General features: G+C 45.0%; 1 protein-coding gene across 17 annotated transcripts in view; it reads left to right on the forward strand.

Annotated features, from left to right (window-relative positions):
- Positions 1–20,343, forward strand: part of LOC100651260 (broad-complex core protein isoforms 1/2/3/4/5) — a 55,749-nt gene that overhangs the window by 25,938 nt on the left and 9,468 nt on the right. For 11 of the 17 annotated variants that reach the window (XM_048411413.1, XM_003400278.4, XM_048411411.1 and 8 more), the window contains one exon: positions 2,450–4,338. The exons of 2 other annotated variants lie outside the window; for them this stretch is intronic. In XM_048411413.1, coding sequence (XP_048267370.1) covers positions 2,450–3,165 — 716 coding nt within the window. In that variant the 3' untranslated portion in view covers positions 3,166–4,338. Of the gene's footprint in view, positions 1–2,449; positions 4,339–5,583; positions 8,388–19,801; positions 20,078–20,343 lie in introns of those variants that run through there. 4 more of the 17 variants (XM_048411419.1, XM_048411421.1, XM_048411422.1 and 1 more) reach the window with 2 other exon arrangements.

Genomic DNA, 20,343 nt, shown 5'->3' on the forward strand with positions numbered 1-20,343 from the left:
TAACGTTTGTTAATGGCCTGTTTGCGAAACACGGAATTCATGCTGCCATCTGTCGACGTTGTCGATTCCGATGGTGTGCGAAAGTCTGTCTCTTGCTTACGTGACGTCCGCGAGTCCGCCTTGCATACGTCTATTTACTCGATACTTACTCATCTCGCTCGTTCTCTCTCTTCCTTCAGGCCGTCTCCTTTCCTCTCTGCCTCTTGTCGTTCGTTTCGGTAGCCAACGATCCGCGTTGGCAATTTACTTTCGGCCGCGTACGCGGCGCCTCCCAAGGCCAAACGAAAGTTCGTTCTGAACCAAATCCGATGGAATTTTTTATCTGTAGTATGTACTTATCGGGGACGCCCAGGTCTAGCTGCTTGTTTTCGCCTTGTGCTATTATCGATGATGAACTTGAGGTGACCTCGAAAACTGCGCAACAGTGAGCGCGGGTGTGACGAAGACGAGTGTACGACAGAGAACGAGAGAGTATGGGATGACAGGGGGGCTAGGAACGGGCCAGACAGGGGAAGGAGAGCCAGAAAGAGAGACAGAGAGAAAGAAAGAGAGAGGGAGAGAGGGGGCGTTTACACTTTCGCTCTATATCATTTGCTGTCATGGCTCGGATCTTTTTTTTTTCTGCAACACTTTCCAAAACGATACGCTTCTTCCGACAAATTTCTCCGTTTCTCGACCGATCGTCGGATCGAACTCATCGCATCTCTCGGATGCATCTCTGACCTTTCCCTCGATAAATTCGACATTGACTTTTTGCAAATTCGCGCGAGTTACGTAATAGGGGAGAGGAAGGCGAAGAACCGGTTACACGGTCGACGACAGACTCGCAGGACGAATTTTCACCCGAGTATTTGTTCGCGGGGGGAATTGAAAATTCGGCGAAACTCGTTTACGTATCGTGACGACTCTCGCGATCCGTGGCAGAGGCGTAACACCACGGTTCGAAGACAAGGTGAAGGCTACTTGGTCGCGGTGCTTAATTCATTGAGACACTTTAGTTTCGTGCCTCGCCGCTAGTGCCCAGCAGTGTGCGAGAACGTATCTCTCGCGAAGAAATTGGCTTGGTGCGTTCGTGCCGCCTCCTCTCCGCCGCTCTCCTCTTATCGGTACCGAGTTCGATCAACGTTCCGTGCAATTCGTCGCCTTGTAGAAAGACGCGACCGCGCTCTCTTTACATAGAAACTAGACCGCGACGTAAAGGAATATCTCTTCTGTCTGTTCGATGAATTTCCTAAATTCTTCGGAGACGTGAAATTTTCCGACAACGTCCCGTTAACTGTCGCGAGATGGTGCGTTTCTTCGTCCTTTTCGTTCACGTAGAGGAAGTTCGTTTCTCCGTGACTAAATAGGATCCGATATCCGAAAAGACTTATCGTTTGATCGCACTGATTTCGTGAAACGCGCAACCGCATCGGATGAAAAAAGGGCCGCGGTCGAGGAGAGGGTAGTTCTTCCTGGCGGCCTCCTCGCTTCGCAACCCCCGTCTTCGTCCCCACCACTGTCCACGTAACTCTTTCAAAAGTTCGTAAGACTCGCGTAACCAATCCGGAAGCTACTTAGATTTTTCTCTCCCCGCCGATCCCTCGGCCCTATCCTCCTTCACCTTTCTCTCTCTCCTCTTTACAACCCCTTGGCCCTCCCTTAGTCGTAGTATATTCTCTCTTTCTTCCTCTCTCTCTCTCTCCCTGTTTCTCATAGTCGCGGTGGTAGCGAGCTATCGATCGCCGTGGCTCTCCGCGCTTAGAGTCAACATCAGTCATAATACAGCGCAACGGCATACGGGGGTTATTAAGAATAATACGCATCCTAGGTATATATCCCCTTCCCGGCACCACGGAAAAACGGGGGAAGGAGCGTCGTACGTGGGGGGTTCCGTTGCTAAGGTAACCGGCTGGGTAAAATCCCGCAAAGAAGAAGCATCGCCGTTATGTTCCTGCTCCTGCTCTTACTCTTACTCTTACTCCTATTACTACTGCTGCTCTCTCGTTGTATCGACATCTCATCCTCGCGGACGTTATACTGGCTTTTATGAGACGATGAATGTACACTCGCCCTACCTTCCTCAGCTCCGTTAGTCCACCTTTCAACCCTCCTTTCGCCCTTCTTCCCCGATCGCTCTTTCTCGCTCTCTTTACACAGTTCTTCGTCTTCGTGTTGCTCGCGATACTCCGCTACGATTCTTGCCTCCTTTTAGCCGGCGAACGATTAACAGCGTCCGCATCCGTTTAGTCGGGAAACGAGCCGCGTTTCTCTTGATTTCTTCTTTTCTTTGGCCTGTCGCGCGCGCGTCATCCCTCTCTTGCCATCCGTTTTGTGATCTCTCGGTCGCGGTTTTCTTGCCATGCAAACCGACGATGATCGTCGCGCTCGTGAATCCGCTGGTAATCGATCGGCGTGAACATCTCGCTTGACATCTCGATGGACTCAGCCCCCTCCTCTTTGGTTGCAGACCGGGAGGTCGCCGAGGAGGACGGGGGTTGGCAGTCCGCTACCAACGGAGACGGTCAACGGCAAACCGGCCAATCGAGCCAAAGTACGGCAACTAGTCAGTGCGAGATGATGCAGGGGCACCAACAGCACCAGGAACTGCCCATTATCGATCTCTTAGACGACATTAACGATCAGATGCAGATCGTGCTCAAGTCGGAACCTCTGTCGCCCAAGATAGACGAGCTCGAGTCCTGTCTGCTCAACGAGCAGATCGATCTGCAATCGGATCGAGGCTCGGCCAACAATGCTAATGGTCAGCAGACGCGTCAGCAGAATGGTAACAATAACAACAACAACAGGCAACACCAGCAACCAAGGACGACGTTGAACGAAACTGTCCCGTTTGCCGATCTTCGTTGGCTAACGCAGAATGGTAACATGCAACCGGCGTCGAAACTTCGCGACGCCTCCAGAACTCAGGTCGAGCAGGAACTTAAATACTCGAGCCGCTCGATCACCGGCACTTACTGTAGCTTCTGCCAGAAGACTTTCTCTCGTGCGTGGTCTCTTCAGAGGCACTTGGCGGACACGCATTTTTACGTACCGCAGTCGCTCTCCTGCGACCAATGCGGTAGAAGCTACAAGTCGAGAAACAGTCTGGTCAGTCACAAGAGCCAGTACCACGCGAGAAAAGAGCGAAAGGAACACGAGGAACAATGCGAGGTCACGTATTGACCGACATCCATGGTTTAGTGACCGAATTTGCGTCGAGGTTCCGTCTTGCCCCGAGAGATCTACGCACGAAGAAACGCGGAATCAAGAGAAGAGAATACGGCAGAACCGTACGACCTTCTGGAACGCGATTAATCGTCGTTTCTCGTTGCATGAGAAAGCAAAGAGACGTTCGACCATCGTTTACATAATTTTATAAGTACCACGTTGATCGAGTAGTCGCGTTATTTCGTTTCGTTTGAAACGTTTGCGTTACCGAGATAATATTAATCCTAGTCTTCTGATCGTAAAACGAGTTACCTCGATGCACGCCAAAGAGAGTCGCGAATCGAAACCTATGCATACGTGTTACCTCAAAGAATTCACGCGGAACGTCCTGTTCCTCCTTGCCAGAGTCGATCGTGTCGCGTTACGCGCGCACCCTTCGAATAATAAGTTCCGCCATCTGGACTAGTTTCGTGCCAAGTTCATGGCTCGAGCGAGTGTCTTTCCACGGTAAAATCGATACCACTCTCCTGTGGTACGACTGTGCTCTTCCTCATCTACCCCAGAGATCCAGCCAAAAGGGTAGTTCATCGCCGTGCCGACGATAAAGTCGACCTTGTAGCGTTTTCCCATCGATTAGCTGCTGGTATATTTATCGATGGGCGTATCGCGTGGCTGTGCAATTTCTCTCGATCGAGCCAGAATAGAGTCGCGAACACGTCGTCGGTTCGAATTTTTGCCGGCAGAGTGGTTTTTCGCACGAAACGCGAGGCTGGTATCTCGCGAAACGCTCGAACCAAGGACGAATCTATTTATCGGTCGATTGGACTATAACCCATCTATCTACGAGCCTTGAAAAACAATTTTTCGGTACCGATACGGTTGAGAGACTCGTTTTCTCGTATCGTTTCTCGTATCGTTCCGTCCGCCACCCCTCGCCTCGTCTCTGCGCCTTTCTCATGCACGGACTCACGATCGCTACCGTTCATTTTCTATAGTATGTCTCGCTGACACGATCAACGTCGTCGTCGTCGCTTGCCACGTTATACACCGCCAACACGAATCGATCGCTCGCGGAATCGTAGTTACGCTAAGGTAAACCGCGCGAAACGTAACTGTCGCCCCATAGTAATAGCGTGAATGTCGTTAGAAATGAATTGAGAAAATAAAGGAGAATTCGATGGAATGAAATATTGTTGTTTCACTGATAATTACCAACCCGTGGCATGTAACGCTGAGTCGTTAAGAAGCTCGACCCCTCTGATAGGACTTCTGCTCGTTCGCGAATCATACGTTACGCTGAAACAGAGATCAATATTATAACCAAACGTTCGCTTCATCGCATCATTCCGTTAGACCAAATATCACACTCTTGTATATATATATCCACACACGTATACCTACAAGATCTACTCTGCTCTGTCTTGCTGTAAATAATACGCATCGACATGGATACATCTCTGGTGCTCTGAAAACACTAACGTCATCGCTCACGATCGTTCACTGGAATCTTGGAATTGCTTGCACTCTACTATCGTAATGCGCTAAAAAAAAAGTAAGAAAAAAAAAAACAAAATAAAAGAGCACAACGATGAATGATGAAAAACGGTACGGCACACGCTGCCTTCCGATACGGCAAAGAGCCTTCTGCAATCTAGTCGTGGCCATTGTCATCGTGTAACGACGCGGTTCACAGTTAACACGAAATTTTCAAACGAGCGATCTCGTTCCAATATTTGTTTCCAGTTGCACGTGACGACGTAGTAACCGCATCGGAAGGGATCTTTGAAAACGTTCTTCTAGTTATTTCCTAGAGTTTTTGAAGACGCGACGAAAGCGGCTGCTTCGAGGAATTTGCGCCGGAAGACACGCGTCGAAAAGAACGAATGGACGAAGTAGAAAACGGTGACAATGGTAAGACGACGCGCTAGCAGAAGGTACTTTCCCCGGAAAGCACGCACGCCGTACCACTATGTATGTGTGTAACAAAAGTAAAAAGTCCAATAAAAATGTAATAACGAAACGATGAAAAGTAGAATGGGCGTACGATGAAGATGCTGGGTAGCACCTGCAAGCATAATTACGTGGTTCCAAAGTAACGCAAAAATATTGACAAACATAAAAAAATAAAAAAAAAAAAGACAGTTTGAGCACGGCTTGGTCGGGTGACGGTGCAATGTGCGCGACTAATCGAGAAGGGCGCACGAATTCTCTCTCTCTCTCTCGGCTCGGAAAAAAGGTGGTAGATGGTGGTGTAAGAGTGAAAGAGAACAATTGACGAGGATCGCGGGACACGCGATGTGTGTGACTAGAGAGAGGACTCTAGAGCGGAGGGGAACGGGTTTCCTCGTTCCGTGTTAACGTGTCCGACCTACGTCCGACCTGACGTTCGAGCACAAAACCAAAAGTAACCCCTGTGTCTGGTTCTGCCGCCAGGTCAGTTGGCCGGCAGCGGCGCGTCCGATGAGTTTCGATGCGAGCCTTGCAACAAAATCCTGACCTCCCTAACGCGGTTGAGGCGGCACATACAGAACGTGCACACCAGGCCCAGCAAGGAACCGATCTGTAACATCTGCAAGCGGGTTTACTCGAGCCTGAACAGCCTCCGGAACCACAAGAGCATCTATCATCGGCAACACAGCAAGAACGAGCAGCAACGCAAGGAGATGGAACAGATGCGCGAACGGGAGAGAGAGCAGAGAGAACACTCGGACAGAGTTACCTCTCAGCAACAACAACCGCAACAACAACACCAGGATCAACAGCAACAACAGTCACGACTGGGATAAACGAGAGCCGGAGGTCCATGAAACCTTCGATGGATTTCTTGGTCCTCTGGATCTCTCTGTCTCTCGATATTCGTTCTTCGACATATATCGAGAATTTAGGGATCGAGAACGGTGCCAGTGTTTCACGTGTGCGACGATCATAGTACATCGTCAGAACGAGAGTTTAAAACATTCGTCGGCTAACGTTTAACGTACACACACGTCGTAAACGAGTCGTTAAAGAATCTCCTCTACACACTGGTCCAATTTACGTTATCGGTTTCATGGCAATATCGTCGTAGGATTGCTAGACGCGTCCCGTTCCTTTCATTACGAGATATGATATTTACTTACGATAGGCTGTCGATTTTTGCATACGTTCTCTAGCGCTACCGTGGATCATTGATCTCGCATTTGTCTCCTCCACGAAGTGGGAGCTGTATGTCGAGGGAAATGTCGTCTTTGTATTCGGGTCGCGGGAAAGATCTTGTGATAGTAGGCGATACTGTTATTATTATAGTTTCTCGTATTTTCGTTCGAGCGGACGAATATTTTAAATTAAATAGACTAAAAAGAAAAGAAAAAAAATGAACAAAAAGCGTAAAAAAGATACATAAAATGAAGCTAGACCTCGAAGCACTTGAATCGCGCGAGAAGTTTAATTTTTCTACTAAGGTTACAAAGAGATATATATATATATACATATACATATAAATGTTACGTTGAGTGTATATAAGTAGGTAGGTGCTCGGGTCGAGCAGAAACGATTCGGAACGTCAGGATTTCCATATTCGTGAGTGAATTCTCTCGTTGTTTCGATCTTCTTTATTTAACTATTCCGTTTCGCAAGAAGAAGAAGGAAAGATGAAAAGCGTCCCCTTTCAGTCTTTTTTTGTATTACTTAGTTTACGAGGGGTGGTTATCGGGGGTAGTCGCGCGAGTATCGCCTGGCACGATGTTACGAGGAAAGTCGCAGTACAAAAACGTGAAAATATATTATATATAAGTTAATAATATGTAACGTAAGTTAATGATCGTAATGTTCTTCGCTTATCCTACGTATAGAACGTTGACGAGGTATTAGACGCGCGGTCGCCCGTCTCCTTTCATCCTATTTCCGTCTTTCTCACTCTCTCTCTCACTCTCTCATTCTCTCTCTCTCTCTCTCTCTCTCTTTCTCTATCTTTCTCTGTCTCTCTCTTTCTCTCTCATCCCTTTTCCCGTCCAGACTCGTGAACGAGAAGAAGGAACTGGCTGAGAACAGCAACGAACGACCTTGCTCCTTTTGCTCCGCTCGCACGCGATTCTTACCTGTCTTCTTTAACAAGAGAGCGACGAATGTGACGATCGAAATACGTGTAGAGGTACCTTAAGGTGCAGCCAAAGGAAAGTTACTTAATATACCGTTCTTACGGGATGTGGTGCAATGAAAATTACCGAAACGCTTTTTTCGTTCCTTCCCCCCGCCCATGTTGCACACGTGCGCCGAAATTTTTGGGAAATTGTAACGGTACCGGAAACAACAAGAACGATGTGTATCGACATCACGCGCGTTATTCACCACGGAGAACAATTCCGTCGAGACAATCAATGTCGATTGCTAAATTAGCGGTTGCATTTCGCTCGGTCGATTTCGATTGGTTCAACGCAACGGTGGCATCGTTCGCGGTTACAATTTAGTATTAATCTTAATTTATTCTACGTTCGAGACGTGTTTCATCGATCGCTCGGATGGGTTTCTTTTTTTTTTTTTCTCGTTTTTCTGTTAGAAAGGTACGCGTTTGTATTTTTAATATACTTCGTTTGTCTCTTTTTTTCCTTTTTTGGGGATTTTTCGACGATTATTGTTATCGCGAGAATTCTATCTAATGGTTACCTTTTTGTTATTTTGCGACTGCGATATCGAGATGAAAATTGTGATAGCTCTCGCGTTTTTTATTCACCCTTCGAAAGGAATCGAAGCTGGCGCAAAAAAACATCGACTTCGATCGTAGAATATTCTTGACGAAGACTGCGTCGCCTATTACGTAGAATGTACATATAAATTCTGTTGAAACGAAAATAGACGCCGTAGAGGGCGCGTGCGTACGTATTCATGTAAATAAGAAAGTCTTTTATATCTGAATTTATCGATACGAACGTAATTACACGAATATATAGAAGTTTATAAATACGTACACACACGCACATATACGATACATACTCTGTTCTCTTCTCTTTTTAGTCTCTAATATTGTTACTTCTCCTTGTTTCTTCTTTTTTTTTTTTTTTTTAATTATTATTGTTCTCTTATCGGGTTTTCGGGGATAGCGTACGTCCAATAGTACTCACACACGTATACGCTTATCGTATCCTTGTTTTCTCGTTTCGTAACTATGATTAATCAGATTTTCGAATGAACTTATCGTCGACGATCTGTTATCTTTATTACTATTGCATTACGATAATGAATGATAATTATTATTATATTGATATTATTCTTCGAATTTATCCATGATTATTTATATGAATAAAATGTTTCTTTTTTGTACGCTGAGAGAGAGCGGCCCCCTGTTATTTTTCACGTATCGGAGAAAGGTGCACGCGGGTAACGTCGTGCGTCTCGTTAACCTTCGCGGCTTTATTATGCAACCTCGGCTGCGTTTTATATTTTCTTTTCTGTGTTTTGTTTGGCCGCGTTACACCTCGTTGCCCTGCGTGCGCTTCCGGCCGACCCATATACACGCATACCCCACCGTACTACGTAAGCCCCAGACCCCGTGACACGTATATTCGCCGCCCGAGGTGCCTCGTGGCCGTCCCCGAGTCAATGGGTACGCGTTCACGCTCCACAGCACCGAGGGTCAGACCGTCGTGAATACGCCGTTATGTGCCAGTCCCGAGGACGCGCGCCAGCTCTGCTCCGCCTGTATTCGCCGTTACTTCCATCTTTCTTTGCCCTAGAACGAACACGAGGAGCTTTTTCTCGTGTCCTTCGGCTTGGTGACAACAAATCGCCGTCGTGTTTCTTCCTTTCGCTTTCTCCACCTAGAAAGATGCGAGATGCCTCTCCGTTGCATTCCACGACGCGGTACGACGGGACGCGACACGATACGACACGACAAAAGAGTATAGAGCTGACAATGAGTATCGTCGTCGCGTCGTCGCGTCGTCGCAAATATTGTCGAGGTTTTCACCTTCGATTGTTTCGCGTATATGGCCATTGAACGTACAGGAAAGGAATGTTATGAGCGAGAAAGAAAACGCTTCGGAGAATGCAGCGGAGACCTCGACTCAGTCACGGCTCAGGGCCGCGCAGGAACGTGCACGCGCATCGATAACCGTGCCTCGAGATTCGTAGAGAATCCCGACTTCCGGTGGCGACGATCCTTCGGTCGTCGCGTTACCTATGGTCAATGACAAACCAGAGCCACGAGCTACCTTTCTCTCTACGATCGGTACGATCATACGGAAAAGGAGAAAAAGAATTTCGAGCGGCCGCAATTAAATTAAATGTTCTCGTGGCCGGAGGTTGAACAACCCACGAAATAGCTGCCACCACGTGCAAATCGGCGGCCCCTCGATGCATCTGTATTTCCTTATCGTGTATCCTCCAATCTGTCACCTTTTTACCATCAAATTGCATTTACCATCCTACGCAAATACCATCCAAATAGCCCGAATATACATTTGATCTTCGATCTTTTCACTTTCCTACTCGTTTTCCTCTGATGTTACCTAATTTTCAACCTTACATACCTCGTACGAACGCCAACGAATTCCGCATTTAGCCTTACCGATCACACATTACCACCCTCATCAACCCCCGGCCCTGCGCATTAAAGAATACCATCAGCGTACACTAATCTTGTCCAGTGATATTAATGGCAGTCGTATCTTTGTTCTTGTTTGTTCCCGGTCCCGCTCGCTCGGCTATACGTTCGGCTCTGGTTCGTCATTGTTCTGTGTGTACCTACCCGCTACCTTCACGAACACGGATTTGCGCTGGGGGTCCATCCACACACGTGGCTCTCCGTGTGCCTCCTCCTACGCCACAAATATTGGTTCGTAACGGAAAATATCTTTTCTTTTTAATTGGGTGTCGATATTTATAACGGACAATGGTGCTTGGTCTCTCTCTCTCTCTCTCTCTCTATAAATATATATATATATTTCTCTGTTTCTCTCTTAATTCTTCCGTAACTCTACATTATTACTTATTACTTTATTCGCTCTTTCACTGTTTCTTTGCCATTTCTCTCATTCTTTGCTTAAAAAAAAAAAAAAAATTCTATTTAACTCTTTCTCGTATCACGCTGCTTTTTTTTAATTTTTTTCATTTCCATCTCTGTCTAACCTTCGATCGCCTATTCACTTGAATGCTAATTCTCTATATAACTATAACGATTAACAACAACAACGACGAAAAAAAAAAACAATCGGCATTTCCCTTTCGTTCGTTTGCGAAAAATGGAAAAAAATAATAATAATAATAAATCGGTCGGTGACGGTCCAGCAGGCCCACCGTCGGCGATTCTCGCGATGAGATTATCGCACCCGTTACACGGCAATCCACTGCTGCCACCGGGTGTATGCTATACCTGCGACGTTTGCGGTAAAACCCTTTCCACGAAGCTCACCCTCAAACGGCACAAAGAGCAGCAACACTTTCAGCCCCTGAATAGCGCGGTCTGCGCTCTCTGCCACAAGGTGTTCAGGACGCTCAACAGTCTGAACAATCACAAGAGCATCTACCATCGTAGGCAGAAATAGAGCCGGTTATCGTCGCGTTATGCTCGCATCGTGCCGAGGAACACTGTAAAACGAGCTTAGTAGAAAGACAGAAAAAGCACGAGGGAAGGAAAAAAACGGTGCCAATGGACGACGTTGTGGGGGCTCCAAGGAATGAGAACGATCAACTTGTCGACAGCATGGCCGCTCGAAGGATCGCGATTGTTCTTCTCATTTTTCTTTCCTTTCCGCGTCTGTTCGAAAACGCGCGTTACCGTTGCCTTTGTTATTGTCCCTTTTTTCGTCGTTCGCGGCTGTAAGCCGCGCGAATAAATGGAATTGTTGTTAGTTGTTAATTATTATCGATTGGTTAGTCGTCACGACGACGTGTTCGTTAGTTCGGCGATTTGTCTGTTAACGTTTGCGATACATGGGACCAGTAACGTGATCTCGCGTCGATAGTTTTTAATCGGTCGAGAAAATGGCGATACGTCGGTGGAGACGAAAGTGTAACGTAGTAGAGTTTTAACTTCGCGCGTGCATGCTGTTCGCGACGAGCGCACGCTGCTTTTTCGTGGATGGAGCGAGACCGAGAAACGTCGGTATTGCGAAGAGAGAGATATATCATGGAAATCGAAAGAGACTGACTTCGTAGAAACAGAAAATCAGTGCTTCCAGACGAACATGATGAACGTGGCGATTGTTATTCCAACATGGCAGTCGAGTGCACACCTTACGGGACGACACGTGTCGATATATTTTCACCGAGTTCCAATGTTGAACTTCTCCGGGCGAGATTTTGTACGGCCGAACGATGAAACGTACAAAATCAGAAAATTTTGGCCTCCATCTTTGGCCGGACTAACGTGTTATCAATTTGTTAGGGCTAAGCGTTTTACGAAGTGAGATTATCGCGCATCGTCGCGATTCTCATTATACGAAAGGATTCCTCGGTTGCTCGATGAAGAATCGAAACGAATCTTTTTCATCGATATAGTCGCGGAAGCTTGTGAGAGAATCAACCTTCCGAACGCGTCCCGTCCGCAGTCGAGGCTTTGCTCGTTGTTTCAGCGTTGCGAATGCCCGTTTTCATCGATTCGAGTCATCTTCAACGCACGTTCGACGAATCTAAAACGATTGCCACGACGACACTTCGGGTTTGCCGTTTTCCCTGATCAGTTTTACAATTTCTATATCGCGGAGTCTTGGAAGGAAATTGGGGGACGACGGTGATCGTGTATGTTCTACAGCGCGTAGTGGTGCAGAAAAATTAGTATAAATCGCATAGTTATTTTCGTCTACTTTTATACCGCGTAACTCTCCGGATCTTTCTACGATACTTGTGTGAAACTTTCGAATCGCCCGAGAGCCTAACGAAAGCGAGTTGGTCAGCCGACTGACCGAGGGTTTCGCGATGAAAAACGAAGTCTGGGCGTACGTTGGCGATGATTCGAAGGATATCGGCGGCTTCGCAGAATCGTCGGCTCGTCCAGTCAAACGCGAATCGTTTAGATTCCCGTGAACGGGCCGATCACACGGCAAATGTTCAGTGCAACGTCCTTTCGCGCGACTCGCCTTCGAGACGCGCTTAAACGACATTCTGTACCGATACACGGCTTAATCGCAGGCTATACAGTAGTTAGATTTATGTAATGCAACAAAGGAATGGGAGAGAAATGAAACAAAAAGAAAAAAAAAAAAAAAAAAAAGAAAAGAAAAGATACTTCCAGGTGTCGGAGACACCATCGTCCAACTAACTTTTAGGCGGAAACGTCCGAAACGTTTCGACAAGACTGTAAACGAAATATTGATTAATCAGAAGACTCGAGAATTTTTAATTGTTTAGTTGTTGAGGGAGAGATACAGAGGGGCGGAATAATTAGTTTTGGGGGGAGGGCAGGGGAAATGCGCGCGGATGAAGCACAAGTGGGGAACCTCCGTCGCGGATCGATAACGATCGCATGGTAACACGGTTGTAAAAAGTAAACAAAAATGACAAAAAAGTTACGCAGTGGCAGGGTACCCGTGGTGGAGGGGACCGTGTACGTACGTTCTCCTCTGCGACGAATTTCGTCCTCGTTCCGCGACGGACACTGAGAGACAGGAGATATATTGATATAATATAATATAATATATATATTTTATCTTAATATATTCATTCCATATTAAAATGCTTTAGAGGGGTACCTTGCACACAGACACATATTCATTTAAATACTATATACCGGGCTTTACGTAAAGTACCTTATCTTATTAAATATTATTATTTTTTATGACTATTATATACGGACGATTATAGTTGCATTTTTATTACTATTATTCATCGTTGTCGTGGTCGTTAGCATCGAACGTTAATTTCACTTTCCTTTTTCGCTGTTAAATCTTTCATCACCGCAACACACACCACTCGTTTCTTCTTCTTAATTATTCTATGTTTTCGTTTTCATCGTACGTTCCGTAAAGTCGCGCGTCATCTCGACACACAATTCGCTGATATCGGATATCATCGTGTTTTCGAATCATTCTCGAGACTTTTTTCTATACTCGCAATACTCAAAAGAAGAAGAGGGACGAGGAAAGCAGGAAAGGAAGGCGTGTTTCACCCTCGCGGCCTTGGCACGTTCATTTGCATACACTTGATTCTTTGCCACTTCTCCGCTCCGTGCCTACGTCGTCCACTTTCTTACTCGCACCTTTCGAATTTTCTTCTTCTTTTTTCTTTTTCTTGCGTTATCGCGGCAAGACGCGCGTCAACGGAGGAAAGACGAGGGGGGATGACAGGGTTGGAGGAGAAGGGGCGCCGCGATGACGACACCGTTTCATGGGAAACGTTTCCAGGCGGCAGAAACCGTGTCGCGAATTTAAACACCTCTTCGGTTTTCAGATAGGGGAAGGGATGAGAAATGAGGAAACACGGTCCACTAACACTGACAGGTTACTTATATACTAAACGATAATAGCCATATATACATATAACCGACTACATAGCATATACCTATATTTTAGTAGAACTTTGATAAGCCATCTCGCGAGGACTTCCTGATGATCACGAGATCGTTCAGATACATATTTTGTCGATCATTCGGTAACGTTCGATGCTTTTTTACGTCGTTTCCTTCCACCTTTCTTATTTCCATTTCGTTACGATCTCATAAACAGAGTCTCAGCGACATCATGGAAGATAAAACGCACGATCAGGAAAAGCTGAGAGTTTCGTGGAAAAAAGTGAAACCCGTGTACCCAATGAGTACATCGTCTGAAACGATAATTCGCGCGTCAGGAAGGATTCGAGGGGTCCTGAACGATAAACATATAGACAGACTAGATCCCGTCGTGCGTCGACGTTTGTAGAGGATCGATCGCAAAATAATTCGCAGAGCACACATAGACACATACGATATATTTTACAACTTACCACTGTGCATCATTGTACAAACGGCGTGAGACATAGCCAGACATACACAGAGACACACACACAGAGAGCGCAAACACTCGAGACATATACAGACTGACATAGACAGCTGGATATACATATACATATACTTATCGATGAACATGGAATACACGTTAAACACGAAGACAACACTTGTACATCGTTAGATAGGCTATGATAATTTAAATTAGGTTATATTCTGTTAAGTGGTCCGCGTCGTTCGTATTTTCGGCGTGGTATACACTCGTGATTTCCGTTTCTACGACTGATGGTGAGGTTCAACGACGAATGAGATGGACGCGAGATGGAAAGTGCGAGAACAAAAAAGAAAGAAAGAAAAAAAAAATGGGAAATCGCTTTAGCAAATTTTCTTCAGTGTTCCGAAAGTACGTTCGACGCCGAGCATTTTCTTATGCAAACAAATGAGTGGGGGAATAAGGAACGATGTCGGGAAAGAGTGTGGTGTTTCTTTGTTTGGTTGGAAAGAGGAAATGAGGAAGAACGAAGCTTTAAATTACGAGAGTAACGAACACAATTTTATAGTAGTCAGTACTGGGGAAAGAACTGATATTGATAATATTTAAACTAGTAGATTTATTCAAAGAAATTGATTTGTGACTACTGTAAAAATGGCCAAATATAATTGCGGAATATATATTTCGCCCTCCGATCCGCGGTCGGCGCTATATTATGAGAATAATAAATTATTAATGAAATTAATATAAATTGAATGAATATTTAACTGCAAATTATATATTAGTAGAAGTTTATTTGAGTATTTTCTTTCTCTTTTTTTTCTTTTTTTTTTTTTTTTTTTTTTGTTTATCATTCGTTTAATTTCGCTCTACGTTAACGCGTTATGAAGAGACCGTGCTACTGTGGTTTTAAATAATTTATGATTATATACCGACGGCTCGCGAAGTCACCCGTTGGGAATAATACACGCCGTTCTCGGAATTCGCGCTCTGTAGTTGGCCTTGCGAAACCCGCGCAAAGACAAGGAGCGAAGGTGCTTCCTTACTAATTTTAACGATTGGCCAGTGCAAAATGAATCGTTCGAAGCCGATTTCGAACCTCGAAAGACTGAATTGTTGAATTGAACGTGTCGCGCTTGGCAACGTCTGCTGTTTCAGCCCCTTCTTTCATCGAAGGGGCGTAGACGAGGGATGGAGTTTCACGAAAACGTAGTAGAAGAGACGAAAAATGTTCGACGACGAATTCGAAAAGCTGAGACACCGGGGACAAACTCGAGACGCGTACCTGATTGCTATCATCGTAGTTAGCCATCCGAACGCCATCCGCGACACGCTTTAGTCTCAGACTGAATTGGACTGATTTATCTTTTTTCTTTTTTTCCTTTTTTTCTTTTTTTTTCTTTTTTTTCTTCTATTTTTTTTTTTTTTTATCGTTCTAATTAGTCGACTCTACATTGGACTGATCTTAAACGTTTCTTGACTGATGTTACCAAACAAATGTTAATTAAAAGTATCTAATTTCTAAGTTATAACACGGTTAGAGGGAAAGCATGAACGCGATCAGATTGGCAGGGCACCGCAGCAGTTCGAATCAACTGAGAAATGAATGAGTGAATGGGAAAAGCGGTACATATGTAACAGAATCGGCGCAACGCGTATTTTAATATTCATTCGTTGGCAGGACACACACAGTTCCATCTTTTTTTTTTTTTTTTATTTTTATTATCGCTTCTGTATCTGACATATCCACGTTTCCTTCGTTCGCTTCTCGTTTTTTGTTCTTTTTTTTTTTTACACGTTAGGCTTTTAGCGCACAGACACTACTACTGTTTAATTATGGTCATGGGTAAGAGGCACATTTATATACATAGTTACACACACGTCTAGGTTCTGTATCTTTTTTTTATTTCTTGTAATTATTATCCCGTAGACTTATGCAATAGCGACCGTAGGATCTTACAATGTTCTTTTTTTTTTTCTCTGAGTTTTTTGTACTGTTTTTAACGCAAGCAGCTATTATACAATACAGACATGAGAGCAAGCAGCAGTTTCGTACAACAAGCTTTCTTAAATAATAACGTAAGCCGTAATTTCGTTCAATTACCCTACGATAGAGTTAAATTAGCGATCACCCACGGATACTGAGCAGACATATACCATCGACGATATCATTACCTGTGCGAGAACGATACACATCGCGATACCGTTGAATAGAATTATTTTGTAATTCCGAGTTATAGAGAGTATTCCGAGTATGAGAGGAAGAATGGGGAGAGGGAGAGAGAGAGAGAGAGAGAGAAAGAAAGAGAGATAGAGAGAGAGAGAGAGAGAGAACGAGGAATAGAGCGAAGAAAGAAGCAGCAAAGCACTGAGAAAAAACGAGCTTATTCGAAATTCGTCAGATATGTAAAATTGTATTGAGAAATAAAACACAACCGGTGCCATAGGCTCGAAACATCATGAAAAACATCCGGGGAACATGGAATAAAAAAAAAAAGGCTGAATTCTTTCCGGTAACGACTCCGTTTCGGGTACAAATCGTTTCTTCTTAAGCGAAATAATGTCGAGCGTTACCGTGCTTGCTTATTATTTGTTATCTGCCAAGGTGTTCTGGTTATAATATATATTTATTGATGACTATTATTAATATTATTATATTATTATAATTATAGTTATTATTATTATTTTTATTTTTAAGCAATGTCAAATGCATCTTAATATATTTTCACCACATTTTTTTATATAATATGAAATGTACTATTTGGTTTAATAATTCGCTTGTATTCTCTTTTTTCTTTTTCTTCGTTTTTAGTCACCTATCACATCCTCGAAAAGTGACAAAACCGATAACAACGGTCTCATGCCTGCAGACAGGTACATTCACTCCTTTAACCCCGTTCGTGTTCCGCACCTGAACCTGTTAAACGATACGCATTGTGTCACGCCTCTTTCTTTCAGCTGGAAGGTAAGTTACGACATTTGAACGTTCGAGCCTGTATCAATGGGAAAACCGACACGAACCGGAATTCTACCGATCGTTTGGCAACGATCGTTCGATAAATCGCGGGTCCGATTCCGTTCACGCATTTTCGTCGATCCTCTTTTCACGTGGCACGTGAACGTACGAACGTAATCGTACGTGAACGGCCGTCTCGCTTCGGAAATATCGCAGACGGCGCATGGTCGTGTGTGGAGATCGAAGTAAGAACGATTCTTCAGCAGCGGAAAGGGTCGAAAAAGGGTTTCTCGAACGAGGAAAACCACGCGTGCCTTTGTTCTCCTGCGAAACGTTGATTTCCTCGGAAGTCAGAACACAAAACTTTTCGCATTTTTCCATCGTGGCAAAAGAGAACACGACAGCACCACAGTATAGATGTTGGAGCCAAAAGGCAATCTAAGAGGCGACGCGCATTCTCGATCCATTTGAACAAGATCGAGACCGTGAGAGAAACGAGGGCCATTCACAGTATGCAAAAAGAAAAAAAAAAAGGAAAGAGAACGATTAAGCCGCCACGCCGCTCGCCAGGCTCACGCATTTATTACGTTTACTTCGAATTGCATGCTTTAAGTGTCACCCAGAATGCTCAGTGTTTCCTTCTCGTCGTCTCCTATTATTTCTCTTCTCGTTTTTTTTTTACATTTTTTTAAATTTTATTTAATTCCTCACGTCCGTCAAGTTTCACGCAGAAGGCGTGACCCTTAACGAAGCATACGTTATACGTACGTACATATCTGTCTAGAATGATTGGAGAGTGTTTATATATATATATATATATATATATTTTTATATATACTTTAGATCGGACAAAAAGGACTGCCTACGCAACTTTTGTACAACCCGTTCTCTGTTTATCTACGTCACACACAACCTTCTCCCGTATTATTCCCTTCTTTTCTATCGCTCTGTACGAGCGTCTTTTGTGCGTATGCGTACGTGTGAATATGTGTGCACGATTGCGTGCGCGTGTACGTGTGTACGAATACGTTTCACGATCTCTCTTCCATCGAAATCCTCCGACCGACCTCATCAGTGAGGCTGTTCACAATTTCTTTTGCTTGAAGTTTAACGAGACGTAGCTCGAGAAATTGGATAAAAAGCTTTTTCCAGCCAAAGGCATTGAACGAAGGGGTTGGCCTCGCCTCCATTCGCGTTCGATGGCTAAAGGGCGAAGGAAGAAAAAAAAAAGGCAGATACGGTATTTGTATTATATAGCCATACGCGCATAGGTTGCATCGCGCACAACGCTTCACCAGTGACTCCGTCTGACCGGATCTCTTTTAATTAACGAGCACGCGGCCATTACAAATGAACCGCGCGCCTTCTTATATTAACGCTTAATTCGTTTCCGTGTCTGTGCTTCGTTTCGTTCTTCAAACCGTATAGTATAGTATAGTATAGTATAGTACAGTACAGTACAGTACAGTATATACATTTTCTTTCTCCGTCCCTATTTTTTTCTTTTTCTCTTTCTAAATCTACCCCTCACTGGCTCGCCCGCTTGCTCGTTCGTTCGTTCGTTCGTTCGTTCGTCCACCAGTCCGTTCGTTCGTTGCATCTCTATCTTCTTATCTGAATTGCATACGCCGTAAATGCATAAAGTCACAAAGGAGACGGCCGGAATGCCAACAGGGCTGAAGAGACACGGAGTCATTCTACTTGTTTCTCTGTATGCGCGCGTACGTCTTAACCCTCGTTGAAGGCTTTAGTTTCGCGGTGGGTTCGTCAGCGGTTCGAAGAAAAAACTGCCATTGAAAGTTCTTACTTCGCTCCCCCGAAAGGCGACCAGCCATTTTGAAACGTCGTCGGAAGAGTTTCCACACCCCCAGAGCCACCCCCCTTTCTTTCGCTATATCGAATGTGCACTCCGGGTTCGTTTCACTTCGTTTTCCTTTCCGTCTTGTTTTTCCTTTTCGAATCTTGGTCCCGTTTAATCCCGCGACGTTTAAAATGAACGGCATCGCGCGCACGATAGGGTGGGTCGAGGCCGGGACTTCCATAGAATGCCAACGAGGGTCACGAGGTACGCGGAAATACGAAGGATCGTGAAGGTGATCGCATCGCAGAGACGTTGATGCGATTGTTGAAAAGTTGCGCGAATCATGTAAGGAGGCACGTTTTAAAAAATCTAAAAGAAACGTTGAATTCTGACAATCTTTTCCGTACAATGCGTCAGCTAGAACTGATCCGTGAATAATTTGTAAAAACGCGACAATAACGTGTAGAAAGAAAGAATGAGTGAGAGAGAGAGAGAGAGACAGAGAGAAAGGGCGACCGAGAGAGCGAGCGAGAGAGAGAGAGAGAAAGAGAGAGAGAGAGAGACGGGGCCGAGATTTGAAAAGACACCATCGAAGAAAGGACTTTTCCGAGATTTATCTTTCGGTATAACGATCGGATTCGTTTTTACGTGTTTTTTACATTTTCCATCCTCGTGAAAGAAACGAGCCCACCTAATACGCGCGATATCCATTTTCATCTGACAGCGTTCCACGTTTTACTTACCCGTTATTGAACTTACCGCGTCGTTTAGGAGAATACGAGCACGGGCGAACAGAGAACGAGCGAGGGAGAAAGAGAGATTGAAAATAACAAGGGACGAATTTAAGAAAGAAAGAAAGAGGAAAATGTTGGAGAGCAGGAAGAAAGAATGGGGAAAAAGAGGACGGTGATGAACAGAGAGAAAGAGTTTATCGCTTGCGTCATCCTTTGATATGAGATAGGGTTTAAGTGTGGGGGTTGCAGCTGCATGAGGTGCATTGTTGTGTTTCAGTGCTCACCTCTATGACGGGGCTGACCTTGAACTCTCTGAACACCCAGTCAGCGAAGAAGCTGTTCACCTGCCAGCTGTGCGGCAAGGTGCTATGCAGCAAAGCATCCCTGAAACGCCACGTTGCCGACAAGCACGCCGAGCGACAGGAGGAGTACAGATGCGTCATCTGCGAGCGGGTATACTGCTCGCGTAACTCCCTGATGACCCACATATATACCTATCATAAGAGCAGACCCGGCGACATTGACATTAAGTTCTTTTGAAGGTTTAGATAAGGTAGGGACACGTACCTCTCTCATACATCACATAGATCTCTCGCGGAAGTTTTCTCGCGTTTCTTACCAATCGATAACCTCTCCTATTTCTCCTATCTCTCTTATCACTTCCACAGAATCTATCAACCAGCCTTTGGATTCGACGGCGGTTTAACCTTACCACGTCGCCGTTGGAACGATCGCGCAGGTCACAATCGCGTAATCATCGGTTCGCTATACGACCTCGGCTCCGCGTACAACAGTTCCGTTCCTTCTTCATCTCGCAGA

The sequence above is a fragment of the Bombus terrestris genome, chromosome 13 (genome assembly GCF_910591885.1).
Source record: "Bombus terrestris chromosome 13, iyBomTerr1.2, whole genome shotgun sequence".
Lineage (NCBI taxonomy): Eukaryota > Metazoa > Arthropoda > Insecta > Hymenoptera > Apidae > Bombus > Bombus terrestris.